The sequence below is a fragment of the Coregonus clupeaformis genome, chromosome 17 (assembly GCF_020615455.1).
Source record: "Coregonus clupeaformis isolate EN_2021a chromosome 17, ASM2061545v1, whole genome shotgun sequence".
Taxonomy (NCBI): Eukaryota; Metazoa; Chordata; class Actinopteri; order Salmoniformes; family Salmonidae; genus Coregonus; species Coregonus clupeaformis.
In genome coordinates this window covers 1,009,591-1,022,053 of record NC_059208.1, presented here as the reverse complement: position 1 = coordinate 1,022,053, position 12,463 = coordinate 1,009,591, and the positions used below count along the sequence as shown (strand labels likewise).

Sequence of the window (12,463 nt, the reverse complement as noted above, 5' to 3'; positions counted from 1 at the left end):
AAAAAGCTGTATCGCTTGTAGGCAAAACCACGTTATCAGTGCAACACTGCACACCATGTACTTCCGCCACACAAACACCTTGGTCAATTTCCGACCAGCCTTCTCACACTCATTGGCTTTCTGGATTCAGAGAAAGCACTTTATTGCTCCTGATTGGCTCGCCAGAGACGCCCAGTGTTTGAAGGACATGGAATTGGTCGACTGATACATAACGAGGACGTATGCTACTTTAGGGTAAGCGCTTGTCTGATGATTACACGGGTTATCAAATACATGATTGTTGCTATCATTTGTCACAGCAGAAATCAATTATAATCTGTAGAAAGGGTATTATGTTGTCATTAAACTAATGATCATGTTTACATACAGACAAACTCATGTGCGCGTTGCGCAGTGGGTAACTAGCTAACTGTTAGCCTAGGATGTCCAATGAAAGATGGTGGATAAATGAAGATCCTCAGGCCGTTTACCTTTGAAAACAGTTGTCACAGTTCCGGTCTGCTTAAGGGATAGCAGCTGGATCTGGTCTGCTTAGTTAATTGACCTTATAAGAACCAGAAAAAAATTAGCCAGTGTGATGTCTCGCTTCCGTCTCTGGTCCAACGCAATGGTTGTGGCTGGGGCTAGCTTGTTCCTCGCCGAATGACCGTGGCGAAATCACCCTTTACTCTAGATAGGCAGGTAGCTCATAACTACAGCAGACATGTAGCTTGAACTTTGACAGCAACACACATTTGAGGCATCATAACTTCATCAGTTTCCTGCTTGGTTTTCAAATAGAATAGGTAGCTAGCTGGACAAGCATTTATGGTGAAATCCTGTGTATGTAACAATCCTCCCCTGGTCTACCCTCCCGGCCTTATGTAAAACAGCTGTTCTCCTTATTGGTGTCCAATGACTACATTTACATTACATTTTAGTCATTTAGCAGACGCTCTTATCCAGAGCGACTTACAGGAGCAATTAGGGTTAAGTGCCTTGCTCAAGGGCACATTTACGTCATTTAGCAGACGCTCTTATCCAGAGCGACTCACCAATTGGTGCGTTCACCCTATAGCCAGTGGGATAACCACTTTACAATTTTGGGGGGTAGAAGGATTACTTTATCCTATCCCAGGTATTCCTTAAAGAGGTGGGGTTTCAAATGCCTCCGGAAGGTGGTAAGTGACTCCGCTGTCCTGGCGTCGTGAGGGAGCTTGTTCCACCATTGGGGTGCCAGAGCAGCGAACAGTTTTGACTGGGCTGAGCGGGAACTATGCTTCCGCAGAGGAAGGGAGCCAGCAGGCCAGAGGTGGATGAACGCAATGCCCTCGTTTGGGTGTAGGGACTGATCAGAGCCCGAAGGTACAGAGGTGCCGTTCCCCTCACTGCTCCATAGGCAAGCACCATGGTCTTGTAGCGGATGCGAGCTTCAACTGGAAGCCAGTGGAGTGTGCGGAGGAGGGGGGTGACGTGAGAGAACTTGGGAAGGTTGAACACCAGACGGGCTGCGGCATTCTGGATGAGTTGTAGGGGTTTAATGGCACAGGCAGGGAGGCCAGCCAACAGCGAGTTGCAGTAGTCCAGACGGGAGATGACAAGTGCCTGGATTAGGACCTGTGCCGCTTCCTGTGTAAGGCAGGGTCGTACTCTCCGAATGTTGTAGAGCATGAACCTGCAGGAGCGGGTCACCGCCTTGATGTTGGCGGAGAACGACAGGGTGTTGTCCAGGGTCACGCCTAGGCTCTTCGCACTCTGGGAGGAGGACACAGCGGAGTTGTCAACCGTGATGGCGAGATCATGGAACGGGCAGTCCTTCCCCGGGAGGAAGAGCAGCTCCGTCTTGCCAGGGTTCAGCTTGAGGTGGTGATCCGTCATCCATACTGATATGTCTGCCAGACATGCAGAGATGCGATTCGCCACCTGGTTATCAGAAGGGGGGGGGGGGGACTACATTTTGATCTTGTTGGAACTAGTATGTACTGCTCAGTACCCATTCTCCTCTCTCCCCTTTCTTTCTTTCTTTCTCCCTCCCTCTCCTCTACTCCATCACTCACCCTCCATGTCTCTCGCCCTCTTCCTCCCTCCCTCTCTCCTTCCCTGCCTCCCTCTCTCTAGTTGTTTCTCTTCCCCCACTCTTTCTGTCTCAGGTCTGGATGCTGCAGGCTGTGTCCAGGCTGAGTAGAGCAGCGGTGCGTGTGAGGAGAGTGGCCGCCCAGGTCCAGGTCACCACGGCAACCATGGCCCAGAACCACCAGAGCTGCGGTAACTCCTGTCAACAGAAGGGGGGTGCTGTCACAGCAGCCATCCTCATCATCGGAGACGAGATACTCAAGGTGAGACTGGAGATGGTGGTGGGGGGCTTGGTACTGAGTGGAATATGCCTGGTCTCTGAAAACAACCTCCTCCCCTAGTCCCTATCTCTTAGGAGTTAGCTAATCTAAAGGGTCTCTCTCCCTCCCTCTACCCCCCCCACTCTCTCTCTCAGGGTCACACAGTGGACACTAACAGTGCCTTCCTGTCGCGAGCGCTTAGGAAGCTGGGAGTGTGTGTCCAGCGTGTTACAGTCATCCCTGACCAGCAGGAGGTAATCTCTAAGGAGGTGGCCCTCCTGGCCCCACAGTACACACACCTGCTCACCTCTGGGGGAATAGGCCCCACCCACGACGACGTCACCTTTGAGAGCGTTGCCATGGCGTTCGAGGAGGAACTGCATGCCCACCCGGAGCTGACCCGTTTGGTGGAGGAGTTCTTTGGGGTGGTGGATAGGGAGAGTGCAGCCATGAAGCTAGCCATGGTCCCCCGCTCGGCCAAGCTCAACTACGGCACTGACCCTCAGACTGGACAGCCACTACGCTACCCACTGGTCAGTGGCTGACTACTGTTAAACGAAAAATCCACAAAAAATATATATTTTGGTATTTTTTTCTCATTAGTCCACTGTTGATACAGTCCCAAAATGTTTTGAAAGTCAGCAGTCAAGTTAAGATATTGGACTTTCAAGAAGCAAAGTTTCACTTGCCACATCATTATTATGATGCAAAATGCATCATCTGATTCCTTTAACATGTAAGGGATAAACGCCCACGTTCTGTACATTACCTTGGAAACAATGGATGGCGCAGCGGGATGAGGCAGCGCCAACTAGCTATGGCAACACAGTCCCGACCTCTGCAGCCAGAATAACAGCAAAGTTTATTTTGTTGCATTTGTTTAAGCTGTTTATCCCGCTTATACCACAGAAAACAATACTAAGCACACATTTACCGGTAGAAATAAAATGTTTTTGTTGATATTTTCATTTATATGAGCAAATTCTTACTTTCTCATATTTTGGTTGCTAGAGACACGACCCAGTCGTTCGTTAGATTAGTTCGATATTTATGGACGCAACCCAGTCATTTGTTCTTTGTTCCATTGCCATGCTCGCTGCCAACATTCTTATTCCTTGCTTGCTAGCTAGCTACGGCTAACACAGTCACGAACTCTTCAGCCAGAATAACAGCAAAGTAGCTGTTTTCTATTGACTTTCATTTGAATAAATCCATAACAATGAGCTGATAATGCCAGATTTTGCCTGACATAGCTAGAAACGTTTTCCTTCTCATCAGGACACTCGACACTGTTCATTACGAGGAGATCACATTGCATATCAAACACTAGGATAGAAGCTAGCTAAATAGTTTGTTGCTAGGAAACCGGACAATATGATAACCAAATAAAAAAAATACCAGTTGCTGAAAACAGCTGGTCAAACTAGAAACTGGTGGGAGGATTTGAAAGCATTGCGCCACTTGCGTCATGACTGCAACAGTAGGGACCAATGTTCCCTCAAACATTATTGGGCACTGAGCAAATATCAGGTCTGCTGAGCGCAAACTTGAAAGTTGTGAAAAGTCTGTGCAACTTCCAGCGCGCGTTTACTGTGAACACTGAGGCTGTACACGCTTTAAGTTACAGTTTTAGACAGTGGTCAAATAGGCTACTGTGGCTATTTGATCATAATGTAGGGCTACCAGAGTGGCCTACCATCAAAAACAATGGAGAAAATGCATCCCATAACATTTTTACATGGAAATACCTGTTCTATCATTCAGCCTACAGTAGCAGCCAATGTGTGGTGTTCAGTATAGACCTACATTCCATGAGACTTTTGAAAAAAACATGCAGGGCTTGACATTAACCTGTTCATCCATTTGTCCTTCAGACAAGGTGACTGAACATGTTGTGTTGTTTGATGCACCACTTTACAAAGTAAAAAGTATTATTATTCCCATACCATTATTGCAGAGAATTAGACAAATTATGCTACCCTCTGCCTATTGGCTACTTAACTTATTCAAGTCTGTCTCAAAATACAACACTGCCCCTTTAAGAGAAAACAAAAAGCAGTTTACCTGACTTGCATCTCAAAGATGGCTAGAAATGTACATGTTTTGTGCTCTTGTAGGAAGCAATCACTCCTCCATTGCTGACTACAAATTATCTATATATCTGGGCTAATAACTCACTAACTAGCAGAGGATATGAACAAATGTGCACAAGTGGCTACATGCAGCTCTCGCTTTGATCTCAAAACAAGTGCATCTACGCACGACCGCTCATGTTGTAAACACAGTCCAGTTCAAAGAGAATGGCACAGATCCATATATGGAAAACAAAAAGGAAAACGCTGCACAATGCTGCTCATGCTCCCAGTTGATTTTATTTATAACAACGTTTCAAACCCGTAGGTCTTCATCAGGCATCCATATCCCAGGTGGGGGTGGAAGGTCCTATATATAGGGGCAGTACTCAGTACTCTTCCTGAAACAGTTTGGGAGCATTAGCAGCGGTGTGCAGCGTTTTCCGTGAATTCACTCCAGCACCTGCAAAAAGTACCTGGATATGTTCTTCAGATTTTGTACAGATCCATATATGGCAATTGTCTATTTGCATATAGGCTACTGCAGCTCTGATTGGTTATGCCGCACCGGTCTGTGTAGACTGAGGGCTGAGTAGTGCGTGTCAATGCAACAGAATCCTACTACGATGCATTTTGCCTACAAAAAAAATCTCTTGCATAGTTTGTTTTGGATATTAAGTATGTTGCATTGAAAGTGGCTAATATTGAGTTGATTCGATCACAATTCCCACAGTAAAGGGAAACGTTGATAGTGTTAACTAAGGGGGAAAACTGTAGAAAGTTAAGCGAAGTTCAATCTCGTGCTTCATTGCACATGCTGATATTTCTACTGCGGCGTGCCTGTGTACACGCACAGTTTAGAGGGAACATCGGTAGGGACCAGAGAAATTCATGTTCATTACTCACCACGTTAGGTCATCAGATGCTCCAAAAAAATATCTCTGCAAAAACAAATCAATGCAAAAACAAATCAATGCCTGCTAGCTAGCTACGTTTTTTCCTCGTTGGACCTGTGTTTACAATTTATCCATTTTCAGTTTGTGTAGTTGTTGGTTTAGCTTTCTGTAACTTTGTAACAAGTACGGCCTGCATGTGTAGGCGCATATTGCGTCATGATTGCAAGGTGTCCCGATATCTTTTCCAACTGTCCAGTTATCTGGTTTTAATGTCCATTCTAGAAGGCCCTTCTAGCCTATCAGAAAGGAGTATTCAACAGTGCTGTGGTATAACATGATATAATGTAGAAAACATTAATGATAGGAGATATCAGTGCGTTGGAGCCAACTGCTTCCTTAAGAATTTGGAGAATCTTGATGTCATCCTGGTTCTGTCTCTGTGTCATTCCCAGGTGAGTGTGCGTAACGTCTACATCTTCCCTGGGATCCCGTCTCTGTTGGAGAGAGCCTTCAACGGTCTGGAGCACCTGTTCGCTGGCTCAGGGACCACCTTCCACACACGAGAGGTGAGGTGACCAACCATCTGACTCCACTACAATACAGTCGACAGGACGTTTTCAACATATAGACCAACATCGTTTCACTCCTTGTCCTGGGGACCCACAGGGTGTGCAGGCTTGTGTTCCAGCCCAGCTTTAACACATATGACTCAATTTATCGACTAATCATCAAGACCTTGATGAGCTGAATCAGGTGTGTTTGTGCTGGGCTGGAACAAAAGCCTGTACAGGACCTCTGCTGCAATGTATGCCTGTTATGTGATGTATTCCTCATGCTATGTTGTAGGTGTTTGTGGATGCAGACGAGGCGTTGATCGCCCCGGTGCTGACCCGTCTGCAGGCTGGCTGGGGGAAGAGGGTGGCTCTGGGCTCCTACCCTGACTGGCTCAGTAACTACCACCGGGTCAGGCTGGTGCTGGATTCCGACAGCTCTGAGGAGGTGGAGAAGGCCCGGGCTCAGCTGCTGGAGGAGCTGCCCAAAGGCAGCGTGGTTCCCCTGGTCACGGACCCTGTGTCCATCGCTACTGAGGAGGTCTACACACTGGCCAACAGTGGTGAGAGAGGGAGGGAGGGAGGGACAGGTAGATAGAGAGTACCCATAAAAAAATTACTGTGACTACATTTCCCATGACCCCAACTGTCTGTATGAACTCCATCTCCCATAGGCACTCCGCTGGGTGATAAAGTGGCAAACGCTCTGAAGACCATAGAGACTGCTCTGGATCAGTATTCGTCAGGGGAGATCTGTGTGGGCTTCAATGGAGGCAAAGACTGCACTGCTCTACTACATCTATATTACGCTGCACTGAAACGGTGAGAGAGAGGGGGAGAAAGACAGTTTTCTGTCTACAAAGAGGGAAGGAAGGAGACCATATGTGACTTTTAACCCATATTGTGTTATCCTGTCTGAATTAATTGTTTACTTGGAAGATCTACCTCATGTAGTTATTCTCTCTCTCTCTCCTCTCTTTTCTCTCTCCTCTCTTCCCCTCCCTCACAGGCGGTATCCGGAGGGTAAGGACAAGGTAAAGGCTCTGTACATTCGCATCGTCTCTCCCTTCCCAGAGATGGAGAGATTTCTCCAGGACACAATAAAGAGGTAAGCTATCGGTCTCTGTAGTTAGCGTTAGCATCGCTAGGTCACTTCCCCAATCCTCAGATAATAATATAATATGCCATTTAGCAGACGCTTTTATCCAAAGCGACTTACAGTCATGCGTGCATATATTTTTGTGTATGGGTGGTCCCGGGGATGGAACCCACTACCCTGGCGTTACAAGCGCCGTGTTCTACCAGCTGAGCTACAGAGGACCACATACTGTACCTCTGTGTTAGCTATGTACTTTTTCTGTCCCTAACAAGTCTGTGTATGGTTGTAGCTTTCGTTTGCTTGATCTGCATTGCATCTTTGAGTTTGAGCAAAACTCTGATAAAAAAATGTTTTACTGTATTATTATACAGAGACTTTGGCTCACTATTTAGCAGAGCTCCATCCTGTCTCCCCATAGGTATGACCTGGAGATTTTCTCAGTGGAGGGCAGTATTCGGCAGGCGTTAAGTGAGGTACAGGAGAGGAGGCCGGAGCTCAGAGCTGTGTGTATGGGCACCAGGAGGAGTGACCCCTACTCACACACGCTCACCCCCATGTGTCTCACTGACCCTGGATGGCCGGACTACATGAGGGTCAACCCCCTGCTGGTGAGACATGATGCTTGCAGTGTTCCCTTTCTGAGGGTGTGTGTGATAAACTTCTAATGTTCTCTCTCTTCCTCCCTCCCTCTCTGTCTTTCTCGCTCCTTCCCTCCCTCTCTCTCTGTCTCTCTCCCTCCTCTCTCTGGGTCTCTCCCTCCCTCTCTCTCGCCCTCCCTCTCTCTCTCTCTCTCTCTCTCTCGCCTCTGTCTCTCTCTCTCTCTCGCCTCTGTCTCTCTCTCTGTCGTCTGTCTCTCTCTCTCTCCCTCCCTCCCTCTCTCGCCTCTCTCTCTTGTCTGTCTCTCTCGTCTCTCTCTCTCTCTCTCTCTTTCTCTCTCTCTTTTGTCTGTCTCTCTCTCTCTCTTGTCTGTCTCTCTCTCTCTCTCTCTGTGTCTCGCTCTGTGTGTCTCTCCCTCCCCCCTCTCTCTCTGTCTCCATCAGGACTGGACGTATCATGATATCTGGTCATTCCTGAGGACTCTCTATGTGCCCTACTGTATTCTCTATGATAAAGGGTAAGAAGACATACACACCTTAATCAAGCATGTCCTCTGTTTCCTCTGTCACTGTCTATTTCCCCATCCTGGTCTCTGATTGACTGAGTCCTCTGTCCGTCTCCTGACAGGTACACCTCATTGGGCAGCATGGACAACACCTGCCGAAACCCCGCACTCCAAGTGGTGGATGTGAGGGGCGTGAGCCGCTATAGACCTGCCCACCACTTGGAGAATGAGGAAATGGAGCGCGACTCGCGTGAATGATGTCACTTCCTTGTTTGTATCATTATGTCCTGACCGTTTACCTGCCCCTCCTGATTGGGGCTCCGGGTAAGAGATGCTTATAGGGACAGATCTAGGATCAGCATACCCTCCTCAAATCCCAACCTTAACCATTAGACAAAACTGAACATACATGCAACTTCTTCTGAAGAGAGGAAGGGATGAAGGAGGATGAGGGAAGTGGAGAGAGAAAGAAAGAGGGAACAGACAAAGAACCAGAGACTGATCGCAGAATGAGTGCATTGTGAAGGAAAAGTGTGCCTGTTTGAGTGGAAAGTGTGTATGTGTGTGTCTGAATGTGTGTGTGTATGTCTATGAGTGGCTTAGAATCTAATGATATGGATTTACATGGTTTGCAATAAAATATAAATCTGTCACACATTTACTTGTTGAGTAATTATTGGCAAGAGATTGTGAAGGTGCTGAGAAAAGAAGTTGTTTTGAATGTGTTGGAGGCTCACCAGCAGGTCTGGCTCCCCCTCTGAGAACACATTGTTACAGTTTAGTTATTTAGCAGATGCTCTAATCCAGAGCGACTTACAATTAGTGCATTCATCTTAAGATAGCTAGGTGAGACAACACATCACAATCGTATCAAGTACATTTTCCCTCAAAGTATCAGCAAAGTCAGTGCAGGTAGGAGTGCCTTTTTTGGGGTGGTGTGAGCGTTATTTAAGATACTCTTCAAAGAGGTAGGGTTTCAGATGTTTTCGGAAGATGGGCAGGGACTCACTCCACTGTCCTGACTAGGGGAAAGCTTGTTCCACCATTGGGGTGCCAGGACAGAGAAGAGTTTGACTGGGCTGAGTGGGAGCTGCCCTCCTGTAGGGCTGGGAGGGCCAAGAGACCAGAGGTGGCAGAACAGAGTGCTCGGGTTTGGGTGTAGGGTTTGAGCATAGCCTAAAGGTAAGGAGGGGCAGTTCCCCTTGCTGCTCTGTAGGCAAGCACTAGGGTCTTGAAGATGATGCAAGCTTCGACTGGAAGCCAGGGGAGTGGGATGACATGGGAAAACTTAGAAAGGTTGAACACCAGGCGGGCTGCAGCATTCTGGATAAGTTGCATGGGTTTGATGACACAAGCGGGGAGTTCAGCCAACAGAGAGTTGCCGTCGTCCAGACGGGAGATGACAAGTGCCTGGATAAGGACCTGTGCCGCTTCCTGTGTGAGGAAAGGTTTACTCTACGGATGTTGTAGAGCATGAACCTGCAGGAGCGAGTCACTGCTTTGATGTTTGCAGAGAACAACAGGGTGTTGTCCAGGGTCAAGCCAAGGTTCTTTGCACCCTGGGAGGGGGACACTGTGGAGTTGTCAACTGTGACGGAGAGGTCTTGGAGCGGGCAGGCCTTACCCGGGAGGAGTAGCAGCTCCGTTTCGTTGAGGTTGTGGGCCGACATCCAAGCTGAGATGTCTGTCAGGCACACAGAGATGCGTGTCGCCACCTGGGAGAAAGGAGAAGAGTAGTCGAAAGGAGAGCCCATGTGAGGATATGATGGAGCCGAGTGACTTGGTGTAAAGGGAAAAGAGGAGAGGGCCTAGAACCAAGTCTAATGACTCACACACTCTCTCTCTCTCTGATGTGTACACACACACACACACACACACACACACACACTCTCTCTCTCTCTCTGATGTGTACACACACACACACACACGCTCTCTCTCTGGTGTACATACACACACACACACTCTCTCTCTGAAGTGTACACACACACATACTTAATGAGACTACAGACTTTAGACAGATAACGTGTCCTATATGCGTGTCTGCAGTTTGTGCTGATCTAGAGATACTTTATCTACAGAGTAATACAGGTCATTACAGTAATACAGGTCATTACAACAGAGATACACTTTTTGTTGTCAACATTTACACATGTATTTATTATGGTACTGCCCCATATGATTTGGTATACCAATAAAAACCACATAGGGCGGCCTCCCGAGTGGCACAGCGGTCTAAGGCACTGCATCACAGTGCTTGAGGCGTCACTACAGCCCCGGGTTCGATCCAAGGCTGTGTCACAGCCGGCTGTGGCTGGGAGATGTATGATGTGGTGCACAATTGGCCCAGAGTCGTCCGGGTTTGGGAAGGTTTGGCCGGCTGGGATTGCCTTGTCCCATCGCGCTCTAGCAACTCCTTGTGGCGGGCTGAGCGCCTGCAAGCTGACTTAGGTCACCAGTCCTCCGACACATTGGTGCGGCTGTCTTCTGGGTTAAGCAGGCAGTGCAGCTTGGCAGGGTTGTGTTTCAGAGGACGCATGGGTCTCGACCTTCGCCTCTCCTGAGTCCGTAGGGGAGTTGCAGCGATCGGACAAGACTGTAATTACCAATTGGATATCACAAAAAAGGGGTAAAAGTACAAAGAAAATAAACATAGGGCTCTATTTTATCAGATCCGCTTTAGCCGACATCTGCATAGTGCTTGTTTTGGCAGTGTCGGAGGTGGAACTGCTTTACTGGCAGGTAGCTTAGCAGTTAAAGCATTGGAACAGTCACTGAAATGTCGTTGGTTTAAATTCCAGAGCCGACAGAAAAATCTGTCGATGTGCCCTTGAGTAAGGCGCTTAACCTTAATTGCTCCTGTAAGTTGCTCTGGATAAGAGCATCTGCTAAATGACTCAAATGTACATCCACAAGCGGCTCCTGGCATTATACCTAAAGTGGACATTGCCATTGGCTGCACGGAGCCGCATTAACAGAAATCCCATGCAGATTTGTTTGAACACTGGAGGGTGAGATGTAGGCTAATCTACACCTTGATTAGGATGATAGAAATCCTCATTATTTCATTTAATTATTTTTTAATTTGAGCATTGTTATTTCTATATAGCCTACACTTTCTTGTTCTGAACTTCTAACGCGAGTGGGGCGGGGGTGGCTTCGTGACAATGATCGCAAGAGCAGCTGTTCACTGTTTTAACAGCTCCAACCCAGTTCCACCTCAGACACCGCCAAAACATCAGCTATGCGGCTGTCTGCTATCGCTTGAGCTGATTTAATCCATATAGGCCTTAATATATAGTGTATGGTACAATCTAAAGCAGCATAGAATTAAAAAGGCCTACAGCTACTGCAAAGTAGCCTACTACACATTCAAATCAAACAGGCATGTATCTATGATAGCACGACAAAGACACCCATAGAGATCCTATTAAATTACAAGAGGGGCTATGTCATAAACCCTAAAAGTTCCAGAATGGTATGAAAATGGCAGCCATTGTGGTCAGGGAGAAATTAAAACCAGTCTAATTGGAATGAATGGTAGTGGCATAGGTGATGCATTTCCTGCTTTTACTTAAGCAGAAAAATAAAAGTAAGGCATGTGATATCAACATTTGTGTTAGAATTATTGTTAACCTAAAATATTGCCATATAATTATAAATAGGCCTACAGTTTATATAGGTTTTTAAATGTCTCAATGTTTGTTTTCTTGGAAAGCTGTGTGTTATAATATGATTCAATATCACTACTTGTTGCATTTACAACCTAGCATCAACTGGTTTCAGCCAGTCTGCCCGTGGATTGACTGCATTGTTTGTATGGAATGTTAATAATAATAATAATTTATAGCACTTTTCATTACAGAAAATAGTCTCAAAGTGCATAAAAAGCTAAATAAACAAACAACAAATTTAAATTGAGTTGGTAGAGATGGAGATGTAATGTTTCTTTGGCTTCGGATGAAAGGCTGGGAGTTGAGGCAGTTTGGATTGGAAAGGTAGTGTAGCTTCAGGGGAGGGGGCATCGATGGTAGAGCCAGAGAGAAACAAAGACAGTCTGACAAACAGACCCGGAGTGCTTCATCAGTGCACCACATCTGCTTCTCCGACGGTCAGTTCCTCCATAGGACCCACTCCTCCGTAGGTACTGCTCCTCCATAGGACCCACTCCTCCGTAAGTACTGCTCATCCATAGGACCCACTCCTCCGTAGGTACTGCTCCTCCATAGGACCCACTCCTCCATAGGACCCACTCCTCCGTAGGTACTGCTCCTCCATTGCCAAACATGTAGCACTCACCTGGGTGATGCCACAGCTGCTGAAAAGTTTAACTTCTTTGGCATATTATTGGCAGTTAATTAGAACAAATATTTGAATAATTCCACTTAAAATGGCTGGCTAGCTAGCTACTAAACATACTGTGCAGATAATCTT

The 12,463-nt window shown here is 47.0% G+C and overlaps 1 protein-coding gene across 2 annotated transcripts; it reads left to right on the top strand.

Moving 5' to 3' along the window:
- The first annotated feature begins 144 nt into the window (after positions 1 to 144).
- LOC121543200 (FAD synthase) lies at positions 145 to 8,689 on the top strand. Of its 2 annotated transcripts, none has more exons than XM_041852921.2 (10): positions 145 to 234; positions 2,098 to 2,315; positions 2,468 to 2,566; positions 5,733 to 5,846; positions 6,127 to 6,394; positions 6,506 to 6,653; positions 6,841 to 6,939; positions 7,349 to 7,538; positions 7,971 to 8,044; positions 8,155 to 8,689. In XM_041852921.2, exons 2-10 carry the CDS (start codon positions 2,136 to 2,138, stop codon positions 8,288 to 8,290), a joined length of 1,308 nt encoding a protein of 435 aa, XP_041708855.1. In that variant the 5' UTR covers positions 145 to 234; positions 2,098 to 2,135; the 3' UTR covers positions 8,291 to 8,689. The 2 variants fall into 2 exon arrangements, with proteins under 2 accessions (XP_041708855.1, XP_041708853.1); XM_041852919.2 differs by having other exon boundaries at positions 2,468 to 2,845.
- The last annotated feature ends 3,774 nt before the right edge of the window (positions 8,690 to 12,463 follow it).